The sequence below is a fragment of the Silurus meridionalis genome, chromosome 3 (genome assembly GCF_014805685.1).
Source record: "Silurus meridionalis isolate SWU-2019-XX chromosome 3, ASM1480568v1, whole genome shotgun sequence".
NCBI classification, from domain to species: Eukaryota; Metazoa; Chordata; class Actinopteri; order Siluriformes; family Siluridae; genus Silurus; species Silurus meridionalis.
In genome coordinates this window covers 30,593,862-30,612,380 of record NC_060886.1, presented here as the reverse complement: position 1 = coordinate 30,612,380, position 18,519 = coordinate 30,593,862, and the positions used below count along the sequence as shown (strand labels likewise).

Below are 18,519 nucleotides of genomic sequence, written 5' to 3'. Positions count from 1 at the left end.
CACACAGGGGTGAAATAAAAATCTCATTATGTTCATGGACCTGAAGGTACGTGAGGCGTCTCTCATCTCGAACCCGTGGTTGGGAATATTAAAGAGAAGAGTCTGATCTCTGAGTTCCCCCTGAGGAGCTTCGAGCTGCAAATGAATTGCAATTACACTCGTCCGTTTCCTCCTTCTCCGTGTTTTTACCCCCATCTGTCCTTTATTCCAGCTTTTACCAGGACAGTTTTCCCTTCCTTCTCTCTCTCTCACACACACACACACACACACTACTCCTTTCTGAACATTTCTTTCTGTTCCTCTTTTCTCTTTCTTTCTTTCTCTCTCTTTTTCTTTCACACACGCTCCTCACATGATTTCTTCCACTCTGACACATCACTCTTTGTCTCTCTCTACATTTCTTTGTTTCTTTTTCTCACACACACTCCTCTCACCATTTCTCTCTCTCTCTCTCTCTCTTTGACACACTCCTCTAACCATTTCTGTCTCCTTAATATCCATCTCCTCTTTCTCTCTCCCTTTACCATTTTTACTTTCTCTCTCTCAAAACACACAGTCCCCTTACCTTTCTATCACCCCATTTCTTTGACTCTCACACACATACATTCCTCTCTCTCTCTCTCTCTCTCTCTCTCTCTCTCTCTCTCTCTCTCTCTCTCTCTCTCTCTCTCTCTCTCTCTCTCTCTCTCTCTCTCTCTCCCTCCCTCCCTCCTCCCTCCCTCCCTTCACTCTCACACTTCTTCAATCTTATCACCATTTCTTTGTTTCTTTCACTGTTTCTCAGCTTCTCACATACTCAAAATTCTTCTCTCTCACACACATTCCTCTTACCATTTCTTCTCCATCCTTTCTCTCTCTTTCTCTCTCTCTCATTTTCTCTCAGTCCTCTGAAGCAGTGGTCACGACCAGCATACATGATGTCATCCGCCTTACTTGTGTGTGTGTGTGTGTGTGTGTGTGTGTGGCTGCTGTTATTAATAATGAAATGTACAGTAGAGTGTGTGTGTGTGTGTGTGTGTGTGTGTGTGTGTGTGTGTTAAAGCTGAGAGGAGAGGTATTTTATTAATCTTTAGCTGCTCCTCTTTGGTTATTTATGAGACTGTGATGCCGCCGGTTCACAGATCGATGCTGGAGAGCACACAGGATTACTGCAGGAAAAATATAATAATAATTAAATACGTAACATACGTGTGTGTGTGTGTGTGTGTGTGTGTGTGTGTGTGTGTAAAAGCACCGTTACTTTACTAACTGCACACATGATCCCAATCACTTTCTCATTGATGCCTGGTATTTTCTTTACTTCTTCACAGCCATAAAGACTAGTAATGCTGTTTAGGAGTTCAATTAACCTTCAAAGGCAGCCTACACAGCTTCTGGGACACGTTTGAGACAGAGCCCTGTGGCTAAACACTCTCAATTAACGTGTCTATGATCTTATTTCAGCTCAAGCTTGTGTGGCTTCATTGCACCCCAAAGGCTACCAATTCTATAATAATAATAATAATAATAATAATAAATAGAGCACAGTAACTGCTTTTGTTGAGAAATTAATATCATAGTTTATTGTTAATGAAGGTGTACATTTATTTACTTATTATTTATCAGCTCATTTCAGGAGATTTATAACCCACTGGGAGTCCATAATTGGCATGGTTTACAAAAAAAAAAAAAAAAAGTCAAACTCACTTTGTGTGTGTGTGTGTGTGTGTGTGTGTGTGTGTGTGTGTGTGTGTGTGTGTGTGTGTGTGTAACAGGAGGGGATGGAGCTCAGAAGGGCAGGAAGATATTGATCTGAACTTGAGAGCGGCGGCTTTTCTGATCTCTGCTGGGCACTGGAATCTCTCTCTTTTACACACACACACACACACACACACACACACACACACACAGCCTTGGGGTGTAATCTGCAGCCTAGAGGGTACCCATGGCAACCAAAATGATCGAGTTAAAACACGGCCAAGTGGATGTGTAATCGTTTATAAACTTGCAAAAGTAATAGAAATCTTTTTTTCTTCTTCATCCTCGTCGCTTTTTACCCGCCAATTAAAACCTTAGAAGGACGGGATAGATATCAGGAATGCTCAGGAAGTCAGGGATGAGTGAAGAAAAACTCATTTTCCAACTAGTGGGTGTTGGTGCAGCCATTTTCTTGTATCCTAAATTCATTTGCTGCACCTGATCAAAGCTTTGTCACAAATATTTGTGTGTGTGCGTATATATATATATATATATATATATATATATATATATATATATATATATATACGCACACACACACACACACACACACATACATACATACATACATACACACACACACACACACACACACACACACACACACTAAATGAAGCATTAGGGGGCATAATGCCTGTCGGGTGTTCCCTTTGAACTCGATCATCTAGCGCCACATGAGTGTACGTAGGTGCCAGAGCTCCACGCATCAACGCCTCAGTCACTTTAAAGCTGCTTCCAGAGCAGCTGCTTTCAGTTTAGCGCACAGCCACGTTGCTTTAGGTAGGGAACACACACACACACACACACACACACACACACACACACACACACACACACACACGCTCATCTAATGCATACTCTCGTTCTCAGAGGCCTCGGTCTCAAACAAATGCAAGCATCATATACAAAGCCATGACACTGAAGCTCCTAAGAGTTATAGCTCTCTCTCTCACACACACACACACACACACTTTTTCAATCAGTGCTGGTTTTCATAATTCTAACCCCCCTCATTCCATGTGTGTGTGTGTGTGTGTGTGTGTGTGTGTGTGTGTTGCTCAATCTAATAATGAAGCCCATTGTGAGGGAGACCATTGAAAGGCTTTGCTCCATATCAAGTGCCTTTTCAATTCAGCCTTCTGCTCTACATGCAGACAAGAACATGAACACACACACACACACACACACAAAAGAGAGAACGAGTTTCTATATGATAAAGATACAACCGACATTTGCATGTTTTTTATTTTTTTTATTTGCTAGTTTGGAAACATTTCTCCTGTTAGTAACAGAGATCCACTGAAGAGGTTAAACTGAGAGGAGAGGCCAGGGTTTCCACACACACACACACACACACACACACACACACAATAAGACTTAATGCGTGTGGCGTTTTTAAAGGATCACTGAGTGCGTGTGGTCCGAGTGCCTTTTTCAACCCAACCTTTTGGCACCAGAAAACTGGATTTGTGCTCGTCTCATTGACAAGAAGCGTTAAGCTTTTCATCTGCCCGGGGTTTGGTTCCCCGTCGAGAGATGGCTGCAGTAAGAGGAAGCGACAAAGCTGGTAGAAAAGCAATCGTTGCTGGATTTTTACTTGTTTCCTCATCACAACGTACACTGCCTGGATAAACATGAACATCACATTCCACACTGAGTCCCCATTTGTTCTTATAATAAGTTCCCCTGTTCTGGAAAGATGCTCCTCTAGATTCTGTGGAGATGTGTGCTCATTTAGACACAATTAAAGACAGGTGCTGATGTAGGTGAGAAAGTGAAAAGGTCTGGGGTGCTGCAAGCATTCACATACATCCAAAATAGGGTCTATAGCAGGAAATCTTTCATACACTTTCAACCAATGGAAAGTATATCTTCATGGAGCTGGTTTTCAATTAAAGAGAAATTTTCACACAAACATTACCTCTGTTCTTCAGCTGAGCAACTGAGGGTTATGGGTGGCAGCAGTGGCAGCTTGATGGTGCTGAGATTTCAACCCACGACCAGAAGTTTAATATCTGATCCAATGAGCTACCACTCCCTAGAGCAGGGGTCTCCAATCATTTCCACAAAAGGTCCATGTGGGCAGGTTTTGATCCCAACCAGGCCACACCAGATTCCACCTGTTGGGTTCTTCTTTTTCAGTGGATTGTAAGGAATGAAAACCTGGACCCCACACAGACACCCCCCTCCCCTAGAGCTAGTACATTCCATATGCTGTTCTCCAAATTTGTGCTAATTCTTGAGGAGGAACCAGATATTGTAGAAAAGTCAGGTGTCCCTGTAACTTTGTCCCTATAATGTACCTTACTGAGGACCAACATCCTGAGTAATGTATACACATGAATAAGTTCTCACGCTCCACCTTTCTACCTACTATAGGTGACATCAGGTCATAATACGACTTTTTCAGAGCTCATCACATCTGTCCTCTTCCCCTACACTGCTCCAGAGTACAGTTTCCCCCTGTAAATAATGAATGATTCAGAGGAAAAAACGTTTATGAGCGAGCTACTGAATCATGACGCTATAAACAACATGTACATTTTATTGTGAGCAAATCATGTGATCAAATAGAAATATATAGAAAAAACTATTGAGACACCTGAGGTTTTAAGCCTTACGTACAGCTTCTTAGCCAAACAAAGACGTCTTTGGATGCTGTAGCTTTACATTTTGCCCAAATCTGTTCCAATCATAAAACACAAAGCCAGCTCCTTGAAGAGATGCTTTACATGGGTTGGAGATGTTTGGAAGATCTCCTGCTGTAGAGCTCCAATCTTATTTGGGATGAATGTGAATGCTGACGGCACCCCAGCCCTCATCACTCTCTCACCTACATCAGTACCTGACTTTACTCACACACTTGTGGATAAAGGAATCTTCACAAATGTCCACAAAATCTAGTAAAACAACATCTCAGAAGAGTAAAGCTTAAAATAACAGCAAATTGGGACTAAACGTGGAACTGCTTCATTGAACAGAAGATCCTGCATGAAAACCTTGTTTATATCTCGCATCATAGTGCTATTAACCCCGGAGAAGCCTGGCTTCTAAGGAAAATTTAAGTATGCTGGATTTTAATGAGAGAAAAGATTCCCACCCACGGAACAGGCTTTAAATTTGTCATTTTGATTCTTGCCTGAACGCACGACTTCATTAGGACTAAACGAGCGCAAAAGTGGGAAGTTTCACATCGAAATATCTAATGTGCATTGGACAATAATGTTTTTTTCCTCGTCTTGCCTGAGGAAACTCGTAAATTACTGCAAATAAATAATAAAGTTGTTTGTGAACACACGCACATCAGACACATGCTTTCTCGTTGCTGTAAATCGCCAGTGTTCACTAATTCAGCCATATTTTGGCGGACTAGCGCTGATGTCCTACCAACAAATCGTCCATCTTCTTAACACCACATATTATGGTGCTTGTTCTCACTGTGAACCCAATAAAGATCTCACGAGCACTAAAGCAGCCTTGTAGTGAAGCTGGATTCATTGCCAACGCTAGCCAACCTGCCCTCACCGGTGTGTGTTGTGTGTAGTACCGGCTCCTGCTGAGGACGCTAGGATTGCTGATGACAGTAGTTCCCTTGGGCTTGATGGAACTAAGGGACTTTCAGAAGTGGGTTAGCAGCCTGTGGCTAAATCCCAAATACAACAGGCTGAGACATGTCCTCGTCTTAAGCGAGAAAAGAACAGACTCTTGCTTGCTAGAAATTCAAGGCACTAGAGTCTGCTTGGGGGTCTTGCTCTATTGGAAAGACCTACCATGGACTGCTTACTCACTGGCTGGAGGGCAGACAGTACAAGAGGGTAAGAAAAAAAAAAGCACATAATATACTTATGACCAGGTGTCAATATAGTGTACGAGAGGTGAAGCTACTCATTCTGTTTATCATAAAATGTCCTTAGCTGCATTGCCATGGTTTCATTACTATAGTGAAAGTGTATGTAGACGTGTTGGGAATCTGCTTATTTAAAATATGACTTGTTAATAGATTTATGACCAAAGGAACTAAATGAACTAAATGACAAAAAAAAAAAAAAAGATTTGTTCATTTTCATGAACGAGATTCAAAGAACTGAGTCACTAAAATGATCCGATCTTCACATCACTAGTGGACAGAAGCTACTAAGGATAACCTTACTCAAGGTGACCTACCTACAAGGATTGTACGTGCAGTCAAGATGCCCAAGAGAGTGGCATCAACACCCAGAATTGGTGTCTCGAAGTTTGGCAAGTCACAAGAGGATCTCTTCAACAAATGGCAAGTCAACTTACTGCCAATTGTGGTTCTCCCTACTGAGCTGAACAGCCTGTTGGAATAGAACACAGCAGCCACCGAGGAGTTGGACACCATGTGACATGTCACTTATCTGACGAGTGTCTCAAAAGCATTACTTTGATGTTTTACACCGGAATATTTGATCGCATTTGCAGAATCCGCGAATCTCCAAACACCTTCCCTATCGACTACTAGCAGGCGCTGATTTACGCACAGCGACTTTACAGTAGTGAACTAACATGCGGGAGAAAATGTGTACGCCAAGAGTGTTGCATCTACAACCCAAGAGCAGTGTCTCAAATCTGGCACAAGCTTGGCAAGGTGCAGGTGGACCTCTTGCACCAATGCCAAGTCAACTCATTGCCAAGTGTTAGTTCTTTCAACTGGAGCTGGACAGCCTGCCAGGACAGGATAAACTGGCCACTGGTTGGTTAGATGCCCAGTGGCATGCCACTTTATGCAGAGTGCATTACTTCTAAGTGGCAATTAAGCACATTTGCACTGACATTACTACGATGAATATGTTATACCGTTGATCAGTACTACCCCTGGGGGGGTAATACCAGGGTTACCGGTCATCAAGAAACAGTGAGGACCTAAACAGAAGGAGGTCAGTAATGTGGTTCAAGGAAAAGATATTTGCTATACGAAAGTGTTCAGGTCTCTGAGAAAGCTTTCCAAACCCAAGTTAATTTGTACAAAAAAAAAAAAAAAAAAAAAAAAAGGGTGTTCATGTGATTCCCAGGCAGTTTTCTAGTCTAGGTCTACACAAATCCAGATAAATTAAAAAACCTAGGACGCTCTCCATCGTTTTCCCGAACGTACTACACATGATCGAAGGATCTGAAATCCTTCGTTTTTACAGTCCACTTTGGAGAGTGTTTTCAAAAAGCTACATTTTCATTGGCTAAAAACACTGAGAAACTTTATATCTGGACTACCATCAATATCGTTGTCATCCATACCCATCCCTTTCTGACTAATATCGGCAAATATTTGATAGTATACATATATATTTGCTATTCTTATATTTCTACTTTATATGTCCTTTTAAATTGTTATTTATTTAGATTCTATTTCTACAACGTGTTGGACAGTCGTAAAAAGCAGTTCCCTATGGGTTTAAATGTTAATTTAATTTGTGGACAAACGGCTAAAACAGAGAGAAAAATGTTTGTTTTCAAACAAAACATGTATTAGTTTAATGTCCCTATAATACCGCAATGACTTATTGAGCAATGAGTTTCAAACTGGTTGGAAAATGAAGGGTTTATATATAATCAACATTAAAAAGCTTTATTTGGAATAAACAGCCCCAAAGTCTTTCCTTTCTCTCAGTTTGAACTCCAATATTTCAGTAACTTTTGACATTTTTTTTTTGTTTAATCTGTTCCTCCAGTCGTTATCCCTCTCCATCTGTTCCTCAGTCTCGCTCTTCCTTGGAGTGCTTGAGAAGACACAGTGTGTAAACAGTACACTACAGCACTCCCGATAACATCTCTCTCTCTCTCTCTCTCTCTCTCTCTCCTCTCTTTCCCCTCCCTGTGTCACTCTCTCCCTCTTTCTCACACACTCCACACAGGCGTCGCATTGTTCTCCAGCCCTCCTCTCTCACTCATCTTTCGCTGCGCTCCGCCTTTCATCCCTCAACCCCCTCTGTGCAACCTTCTACCTGGTGTGAAGGGAAAAGGGGATGAGCGAGGAGACAGTGAAGAGAACAGAATGGCAGACAGAGGAGAAGAGAATATCTGCTGTGCCATGTCCTCCAACACACAAAGTTCTGATATTACTCAAACTGCTCGACAAGTAACACCTCGAGACAACCTTGGTGTCGTGCAGGAACTGCAGACTATTTAACGTTTAGGAGAAAAACACCATAAAAACACACATTTTCAACAAGAGCAGCCATCATACCAGCATTTCCAGCTGGTCTTCCCAAAAGCAGTCAATCTAAACAATATCTCTCAGGTGAGATGTGTAGCCCAATGAACAGGTTGAGAAAGTCTGTATCCATTCACACATCACGATAGGCCAAGCATGGCCTATTTTTAGAAGACCAAGTCAAACATCACCGATTTTTCCACAACAAAAACCTCAGCGCCTACCTTGTGCAGAGGATGAGGAGATTGGGCTTCTGCTGGCTGTTCCCAAGGCAGTTCCCAAAGCTGTTCCCAAAGCTGTTCCCAAGGCAGATCCAAGAGCTGTTCCCAGAGCTGTTTCCAGAGCTGTTCCCAGTGACCAAAATGATCAAAATCCTTTTTTGCAATAGCTAGACCATTAAAACAAACCAAGCCTTTAAACAGCTTGAAAGAGTCGAGAAACTTCTTACTATTGTATATCTTACTATTTCTGTTCAGTAACCATATTTCAGCATTGTGAAGGAACCTACTACATGCAATTCCTCAATATGTTTCAATAGATCACTAAATCTAGCTCTGGTGGCTTTTTTTTCCTGGTGGCTCTCTCAAAGCAGTTTGCATATTGTCCTGTAGTCCATTCCAGCCTTGTCCAGGTCTACAATTTCGTTCCTAGTGTCCTTAGACGGCTCTTTGGTCTTGCCCATAGTGGAGAGGTTGGAGTCTGAGTGATTGAGTGTGTGGGCAGGTGCAATTAATTAAGGTAATGAGTGGAGGATAGGAGGCTTCTTAAAGACAAACTAACATGTCTGAGAGAGAGAATTTGGTGATCAAATACTTATTTCATGCAATAAAATGGAAATGAATTATTTAAAAATCGTACAATGAGATTTTCTGGATTTTTTTTTAGATTCTGTTTTTCTGACGGATCTCTCGGTTCTTTGTAATGGGAACCCTTAAAAAATTGTCAGTGTAACAAAAATACTTATTTGACCCACAGTAAATGTCTGTACACTTTGTATAAAAGAACACATACAAAAAGAGATTTTTGCTGATGCAGGAAATGTTCCTCTGTGGGTTCTTTATGCACTGATGTCACCTGCAGCAGCTCCATTTTCTTTGTTGCAGTCATTACCTGTTTATTTTTTGGGATCAGGTCAAACAGAATCCACTTGTAGGGAATCTGAAACTGGAGTTCGAGTCGAGGTTATGAAGAGGTAGTGTGTCTTAAGGACATGTTTACACATGCACAACTATTCAAGGGTTAATCTGGGGAGATAATCCTGGTGGCAGCTGATGGAATGCAACAGCACGTCGCCTCTGTAAGAAAAACCCAAACCTGTCACTGACTCACAGTTTCATTCTTCTGCGTCATTCCAAGAACGCAGAGGAGATTTAACCTGGAATGACTACAGAGTTTCGTATAATTTTTCGAAGCTTAGTATTAAAACGTGACACACGCCGGGAGTTGAAGAACGTACCGGGTTAACCACCGATTATCCGCCACTTTACTCTGCTTAGTGAGATGTTTATGCAAATATTTGCCGTTCGGTATTCAATGGGATTTTGAAGTCATTTTTATAAATGCATATATAAACACTCAAAGACCTCATGACTCTGTTCTGATGTATGATTTAACACTGTCGTTTTATCCGTCTGGTCGTGCAGAGAAAATAATAAACGTTGATTTAAAGTGTCCTGTAGTTTCTGAGTCACATTTAAAATAAATGAATCATTTATGAACGACCCAGAACTAGCATCCAAACACTTTAAGTGGATTCTGGTCTTGAAGTTTATCAGGGCAGGGGATCTTTTTAAAGTCATGGATGATCGCCCTGCCAAGGCTTTGTTCCTGTTACCCAAAACACCCAGAAATTAAGAAACCTGGTAGAGGGAAGGACGTTGATTTGAATATTATGTACAGCATTTGGCAAACATGACAGCAATTATCTAAATTAGAAGATTAAGGGCCTTGCTCAAGGGCCCAAAAGTGGTTTCTAGGTAGATCTATACACTTGATCGGTTGATCAGAAGTATCACGACCTTGCAAGGATACATCTCTGAGCGACCATTTCCTGAAAAGATCCTATACATGGATTAATCATCAAACAGCCAACCAAAAATCGAACTGAAAGCAGGGCTGGAGATACTTTTGTCAAATGAGACTGAAAGCTCCCAGAGGAACCAGCACCAACTCACGAGAGCCTGTCAATAACTTTAATTGACAGAATCTAGAAAACGTTCCACCTCTGTAACCTAGCTTGATCAGCTAGTTGTCCTTGAGCCACACAGAAATCTGCTTTGAATATTTTAAACCCCTCCCAAACATCACTTCCTTAATTCCTTCCTAAAAACCATTTCCTGGTTTGCAACATTAGCAGGCATGTTACATAAGAGTTTCGGAATTTTCCTTTTATAGTCAAGGGGTCAAAACGTTTAAAAGTAATTGACTCCTCATTTCCTTGATGCCTCTCCTAATCCCGAAATTTCAAACACGCATTCAACCAAGTGTCAAGAGAACCAGGCTTTACTTCATACACACCCAGCGACACACACACCCTGAGAGAAGCATGTACCTGCACACCCAACACGGTACACACACCCACTCCTACAAACACACTGCGCTCTTTGACACAAAACCTAGTGTAGCTTGTATACTGTTCAATTGTTCGTAGTTTAAAGGGTGGAGCTGCAGTGTGCACGAGTGTGTGTGTGTGTGTGTGTGTGTGTGTGTGTGTGTGTGTGTGTGACTCAAACTGGATTATTAGGACATGCACATGGAGTTTTAGTAAATAAGGGCAGCAAACAGGGTGTTAGGAAGGATTTTAGAAGGACCTAAAGAAACTTAACACTGTTTTGGCTCGATACAGGGATTACAGCTAGGCTCCAAACACGCCCTGTTGATTTGCTTCTAAAATAAAAATACATACGAATTTATAACGAATTGAGATTTTTGTTTATTTTATGTAACGCTGCACACCTTTCAAGCTGATTAGGTTTCAAGTTTTCCAATCGTGGATAAGACGATTTCGCTTATGACTTGTCACCTGCGAAAATTTTTTTTCCAGTAAATGTACAGAAATTTTCACAAACTCTGATTCATCGGGCATGTCGAAGCATGTCCTGCTGGTTTGAAAAAGCAAAATAATGAAAGAAACGTCACTGGTTGACATTTTGTTCGAGCTCTTACACACCAACACATGACTTCAATAATTAATCTCATTAATTAGTCTCGAACGAAACGGCTTGGTGTGATCCAACAAGTTACGTAGAATTCGATTACATTTTATTGTACCGCGCCTTAACGATGAATTTTGTCCCAAAGCAACTTAGATGCATTTTAAATATCGGAATTAGTCCCTATTAATTTTCCCCTAATGAGAAAACCACAGTCAGAAACTCCCAGTGATATCACAAGGAAGAAACCTTGAGAAGAACCAGTTTAAAAACTTTATTTATCTTCATCCTCAACAGCTGAAATTTGTAAGACTTGAAGGAAACTTCGCTATAGTTCCATTATTGTTAAAGTTATTATCTGGCAATAAAGTTTTATGGTTCCATCCACAGTGATGGAACCATAAAGGTTCCTTACGCAGTAGTTTAGAATTTAGCTGAACCTCATCAGGATGGATCAGACAGGTCCGGGAACAAGGCAGAACGGGAACAGGATCACTAGGTGGCATTGTAACAGGTCTGTTCCTATAAACTACAAATCCAAAGCCATCTTCATGACTCTCAAATGGTATTATCTATGAAAACCTCCACCCTCACGTACATGTGAAGTCTAAGATAAACACAAAAGTATGATTTTCTGCGAAAAGCCTTAATTATCGTTAATGAATTCTAAGAACACTAGAAATACTGCGATGCCTCAAAGCATGCCTCGAGCGTCTGATGTGCCCCCATCCTGCATCTATTCCTGGCTTACCATCCACCCCGAGCTCAGGCATATCATCTGACCATATTAACATAGATGTTTAGTCTCGAAACTGCTTTTCTCCTGGGGTCAGGTCCGGACGGACCAAACCCCGAATGAAGAAAGCTTTTAAGATGCGCATTCATTATGCGTTCTGCTTGATATCATGCTATTTATTCTGCACCTCCTGAGACTGGAGGAACAAAGACTCCTGCAGGAGGGATCCGGGATCTTCACGACAATAAACCACGGGCAGAAAATGGCACAGATAAGTTTTGGAGAAGCCTCTGGGGAAAAAGTTTCTCGCTGTGTGTCTTTGGTGGCATTTTTAGAAAATCTGTTTGTTTCCTCCTGATTAAGAATTCATCATTGTTAATATCTAAACCCAGTAGAGGGACAGGGTGAGTCAAAACATGCCGGTGGAACTGATTTTTGGGTCCATTTCTTTCTTTTTTTTTTAGATGCCCTATTTTTGGCCAGAGGTGTTAATGAAGGTGTTCAAAGTAGACACTGAAGGTGTTCAAAGTAGACACTTTAGAGAAAAAGGAATGCGGCAATAATATTGGCGTGCGACACGTGAAGACTTCACCACCACGCCGACTCCTCGATGCCACAACAAACACCAGCACATTGCCGCACGAGTAAAAGTTTTTCCACCCTCACCCTCACAATGATCTTTCGATAAATTCGAAGAGACGCTCAAAAGATGACGTGAGTAATCGCTTCTCGAGCAGATTTCCTGCCTGCTCCTCAAACCGCTCGTCTTCAAAATAAAAGATCACCGGGCTACACATATATCGCCTTAGTGAGGAAAAAAAAAAAAAACAGGTTGAACCTGGATGAAAAGAAGTGTGGAATTGTGCAAGATCATTTCCATGGAGATACAATAACTAAAGGTTGACAGATGTCTGGACAGGGGGGGAAGGGGGTCCAAATATATGCAGGTTGGAATTTGCATGTCTTCTTTTGATAAAACCTGCTCTTCTTCTATAAAGCAGGTTCCTGCTGAATGGTTTAGCAATGACTCGTAAATCTGCACTTTATGGGTTAGAAACATCAGGTACTGATGTAGGTGAGAAAGTGAGGAGGCCTGAGGTGCATCCCAAAGGTGTTCAATAGGGTTGAAAGTCTACAGCAGGAGATCTTCCACATCATCTAACTCATGTGAAGCATATCTTCATGGAGCTGGCTTTGTGCCCTGGAGCATTGTCATGCTGGAACAAGATAGTTCAAGGGAAGGGAAAATTTCAGCAGAACAAATCATCTGCAACTTTAATGTCATTATTATATTCCTGAGTGACATCTAACACACAGAAACCTGTCTGACTGCTCAATAGAGGTGCGTAGGCTTAATCCAGACCTTAAATGTCGAGTCCAATCGGCGGTCCCTAGAAGGTTAGAAAGTTGGTGTAGAAAATAAAAAGCGAGACCAAACTAGAAAGTTCCATAGGAAAAACATTTTATTGAAAAACATTTTCGGTTTGTAACAGACTGTGTGTGGAATGTGTGTGTATGTGTCATTTATTTTTTTTTTACTGTTTCATGGCCTGACCAGATCGCACTTTTGAAAAAAGGAAGGGGAATCCGAGGAAAAGGGGGCGGAGCTACAGCCACTGGGAAAACCACAGCGACAGACGAAAGGGGAAAGTGCGAGAAACGACAAAAAAACCCAACCGTAATACTGAACTCATTTTGCGTACAAACCAGACAGAAATGAAGTCAAACACAAACAAAAACTAATTAAATAAATATCTATGGTACACACGTATGGCACAAATATGCAGCAGTCGGTTTGGCAACTCTTCGTTCATTTTTGTTCTTTTTTTTTTTCTCTCGATAAAAACCAAATTACCATGAAAACAGTGCAAAAAAGGGGGCGGGGCAAGGCGGTTAGGTGTTAAAGGACTGAGCCGAGGATTTCAGATGAGCGCTAGCTAAAATACATAGCAAAAAATTTCCAATTTTATACAAAACATCTTACTATTCTTTCATAAAAAAATGTTAAATTGGGTCTGATATTTACACGATCTATTTGCCAAAAAAAAAAGATTCTGTTTAGAATTTAAACCCGGTCCTTTTAATATATATATATATATATATATATATATATATATATATATATATATATATATATATATATATATATATAAAAAGCATGGGAATAAGGCTATCCTTTGAACCAGGGATCCATTTACAATACAAACATGAATGTATTTACAGCAATTTTGTTTGTTTTTTTTACCCCTACAGGTGTACGGTGCAAAAAAAAAAAAAAAAATACGGAGTCATCTGAACTTGAAAACGATGACGAAATGAGCAAGGCATTTTACAGTAGCCTGAAGACGCTTCACTCTGCGTTTCACAAACACCCCGAGCTCGTAAATACGGCACGTCCGGCCGAGCCGAGCTCGTTCCTCTCGTTCCGTTTCCGCAAGAATGTTTGCGAATCGCTTAGCAAAGAGCCGCCTTCAGATTCGAAGAAACTAAGAAGATTGTCATTATTTTTTCCATCTTCAGACAGCAACCGAACCCTGCCATGGGTTTGTGTGTGTGTGTTCTGTATTATGAGTTTCAAAGCTCGATTTTTGTGACTTTTGTGAGTTTTTTCACAGTTTACCTAAAAAAAAAAAATTAAAAAAAGAATACTATTTCAGGAAAAAGAAAACCACAACAGGATTGTATTGATTTCTTGATGTATTTTTTTTTCACTCATTTCAGTGGATAAGAACACTTTTTTCCATAGGTGTAAGCATTTCATTTTTTTGTCTCTCAATTGTTACAAAAATAAATAAAAATTGCATATTTGCTTACATTTTTTTTATTGTTTTTTTTTTCTTGCGGCCTCTTACAGAGGCACAAAACCTCCGATCCCACAAGGCTTGGCTTCTTGGCGAGATTCGAACAAATCTCCGTGAGAAACAGATGGAAATGAAATAAAAAAAAATATGAACGATACGTAACCGCGGCGACCGAGAGCCGAATCTCTGCTTGGGTAATGAGTGTCAAAAAAAAAAAACACAGAAAAGAAAAGCTGTTGCGGGTGAACGCGAACCTTACGGATGTGGGCGCCGGAATACACGGATAATTCGATATGAAGGTTCACATGGACAACCACACACACACCATGACATGGAGCAGAGAGGCTTCTCGTGAGAGAGCTGAGGGACTAATGAGTGAGGGATTGTGGGAATCTACCAGGACGGTCCCACGGGTGCAGCGACAAACTCCAATCGGCGACTTCCTTCGCATGCCAGGAGCTCTCTTTGCCTTCAGTGTCAACATTTCTATTCCGAGGGAGTAGCATGACATTTTTTTATGATTTTAGCCTGAGCTAATTCCCCTCTGGCTGGCTGGCTGGCTGGCTCGCTGGCTGGCTCACTTCCTAACTCTTGTCCGCTGCCCTCCTTCCCACTTGAGAGGCCTAATTTTAACCTCTCTGAGGTTCATCAAACAAGACAGCCAGGCTAGAGGAGCCGGTTTTAGTTTATCCTTGCAAAGCAAGATTCTGCCAGACTCGCCTTTCCTCCAGACTCGTTCTTGGCCCTTCCTTCTCATTCCTTTCAGCTATTTTAAACCCAACGTGCTGTTTTTCTCTCCAGCTTTCTTTTCTTTCCCAAGCTGCCCCCCTTTTTTCCGGTCGTGCGCGTACTCCGCTTCGAAAAAGGCAACTATTTCTGTAAGGATCGATCGGTGTGCATGAACGGGGAGGTGGTGTTTTTTGTTGTTGGTTTTTTTTTTTTTTTATGCGAAAGGTCTACGTTTTGCATAATGCGCCTGCTTGCTGAGTTATTATTAGATCTGCTTCCTCCTGGCCGTTCGTGTGCTCTGTGTGTCATAAATAAACTCTGTGTACGCTTTATTTTTTCCTTCACGTCTTCGTCTTCTTACTGTCTTTTATAATCTCCTCTGCTTTTAATGTACAACTAAACAAACTCGAAACAAAATGTTAATTAAAGGCTTCTGTTTCGTAAAAAAAAAAAAAAAAGGAAATTGTGATAATGATGATGCTGATAATAATAACGATGCGTCAGATGACCCTGTGCTTTCGCATGAGTATGACAGCACCAGTTCATCGAAAATCGTTGTTTCTGTGTGTGTGTGTGTGTGTGTGTGTGTGTGTGTGTGTGTAATGATGGTGAATAATGGCAAATAATGTCAGTTGGACAATTATTGCCGATCCCACCATTGTCACTCACTGTGTGTGTGTGTGTGTGTGTGTGTGTGTGTGTGTATGTGGGCCAGGTGTTTTTTTGTTTGTTTGTTTTTTCCAAAAGTGCTTCTAGTGTTCATCTTCCCCGACCTTGCAATGACCTTGTTTTTTTTTTTTCTGTTCTAGCCCTTGGCTTTGAACTTACATGAGTGAAATGTATGTATGTATATGTGTGTGTGTGTGTGTGTGTGTGTGTGTGTGTGTGTGTGTATGTGCCACACAACGTACGTACAGCACGAATTAACCAGCACGACAGGATCTCTATGACAATACCTAGATCTATGAAACGAATCCGCACACGAGCCGCATGGGGAATGACGAAGAGTAAAGACGTGCGCCCCCCCGAGACGCGAAGCCTTCAAGTAACGATTGTGAGAGTCACTTTGCAGGAAATAAAAAATAAAACAATGATAAGTGTTCGTGATGTTCAGAGAAGGTTGAGTTCATGAGAATGAAACAAACAAAAACAAAAAAATGAAAGGGGAAAAAAATAAAACGGTGACCAAAAGGCGAGCGAAACAGGTGATGTCCGTGTACAGGCCCGACAGCGCGAGTCCTTCCTGTTTCGTCCAAATCCACTTCCTGTATCTGTGACCGCTGATGAAACGATGCGTATCCTCCCCCTCCCCCCTTAGAACAAGCACGAGTTCGCAATCGGGGGCAGGATGGGGGGGGTGTTTTCCATGATACATTTGTTTCCTTTCGTTCACTCGAGTCACTCTTCCGTCACTCTTAATTCATCCTTCTCCTCCTCGTAAGGCGAGTCCCCTCACCGCTTTAAAAACACAGGCCCCCAAACACACCACCATGACCTCACAAACACACAATTTAGTGCACCGTGTTTCTTTTTTTTTTTTTTTGTGAGGGGGTCGAAAGCAGCAGCCTCACTCCACCGTTTGAAAACTCTACACTGAAGAATAATAAGGAATATTCGGAAAAATCGATTATTATTTTTTTTTGTTTACGACAGCCACGAGAGAGAAGAGGCGCAGAGCTTCGTCAACCGCCCCCCCACGCCACTCTATAGGGAGGGGCCGATTCATTGAGGGGGGGGCAACAGGGTCGAAATGTTCAAGGCTAGTCCTGAGTCTCTTACACCTTGTAGTAGATGTTGGCGGGGCTCTGAGGGGGCATCTCCTGTACGATGTAGACGGGGTGGCCGTAATCGCCGCTCACTTTCTCGTAGTGCGGGCAAAACACACTGTCGGCCGTCCTCAGCGGGATGATGATGTCGCTGGGCTCAGAGCCGTTGTTGTTGCCCCCGCCTCTTTTGGGCGTGGCCAGTGAGCCAAGCGACAGCGTAGTGGTGTGAGGGGGCGAGTGCTTGCCGTGGCGCCGCCGGTGTTTCAGCAGCAGGACCACCAGCATGGCCACCACCGCCACGGCGATCACGCAGGCCGAGGCCACGCCGGCGAACAGGGCCACCTCGGAGCCGATCACCGACGACGATTTCCCTCCGCTGCCGCTGTCCACCGTCTCACCCTCGTGATGAGACACGCCTGCGGAGAAGAAATAAGAGTCGGTCATGAGCATGATTTTCCAGCCAAATTCGTCCCTGGATGTGCATTAACGTTATCTAGAACTAGGAGACCCAAAACCAGTTCCGGCTCCATGAAGATATGCTTTACATGGAGTTGGATGATGTGGAAGATCTGCTTCTATAGATGATGATTATTATTCCTCCAAATACACTCCGGCTGAACTCGGCTATCTGAACCTGCACCTTTTTTCCCTTTTTTATTTAAATCTAATGAAAGTTTCGATGGTTGGCATTCCGACGTGCTACATTTATGTTTTTTTTCCAGGACTCGTGAGATTCCCGCGTGGTGTGCTGGACTGATTGCTTGTGCTTTGGGATGCTTTACAAGCGGATTATGCTGCATAAGACACTCCACTCAAATGACTTTGACACCCATATGCTGCTTTTTGGAAAGGAACGGAAAGAGGAAAGAGTGGAGGGGGGTATAGAGAGATGCTGAGGTATGCAATGTGTGTGTGTGTGTGTGTGTGTGTGTGTGTGTGTGTGTGTGTGTGTGTGTGTGTGTGTGTGTGTGTGTGTTTTGTATCAGGAGGATTTGTGAATCCGAGGGTGTTCAGATAGACAGCAGATAAAAAGGAGAAGAAGAAGCGAGAGATGATTACAGAGAAACTCAGGTTTATTTATTTTTATGTGTGGTGTTTAATTACGGGCTCCCACCTCTCTCTCTCTCTCTCTCTCTCACACACACACACACACACACACACACACACACACACACACACACACACACACACAAACACTCTCTGAAGAAAGACACTTCTTGAGAGTATAACGCACCTGGTTTGTCGAGCACGTCGTTGAATTTATCCTTGTCCATGTATTTGGGCGGATGTTTGGTCGGATACTCTTTCGGAGGAAGAGGGTCTGATGGGTCTGTGGAAAAATACACAAAGATCTTAATCAGCAGGTGGTCAATGGTGTGTGTGTGTGTGTGTGTGTGTTTAAATAAAAGTGTGCGTTAGGGAGTGTACG

The 18,519-nt window shown here is 42.1% G+C and overlaps 1 protein-coding gene and 1 long non-coding RNA gene across 2 annotated transcripts in view; both read right to left on the bottom strand.

Moving 5' to 3' along the window:
- LOC124380015 overlaps positions 1 to 8,597 on the bottom strand; it is a 503,784-nt gene extending 495,187 nt beyond the window's left edge. Inside the window, exon 1 of the long non-coding RNA XR_006924580.1 lies at positions 8,131 to 8,597. This is a non-coding gene — a long non-coding RNA (uncharacterized LOC124380015). The remainder of the gene's footprint in view (positions 1 to 8,130) is intronic.
- Positions 8,598 to 14,473: 5,876 nt separating this feature from the next.
- The window catches only part of efnb2a (ephrin-B2a), a 16,741-nt gene continuing 12,695 nt past the window's right edge, over positions 14,474 to 18,519 (bottom strand). Inside the window, exons 4-5 of the mRNA XM_046842503.1 lie at positions 18,325 to 18,420; positions 14,474 to 17,506 (exon numbers count right to left, since the gene is read on the bottom strand). Coding sequence (XP_046698459.1) covers positions 17,100 to 17,506; positions 18,325 to 18,420 — 503 coding nt within the window. The 3' untranslated portion in view covers positions 14,474 to 17,099. The remainder of the gene's footprint in view (positions 17,507 to 18,324; positions 18,421 to 18,519) is intronic.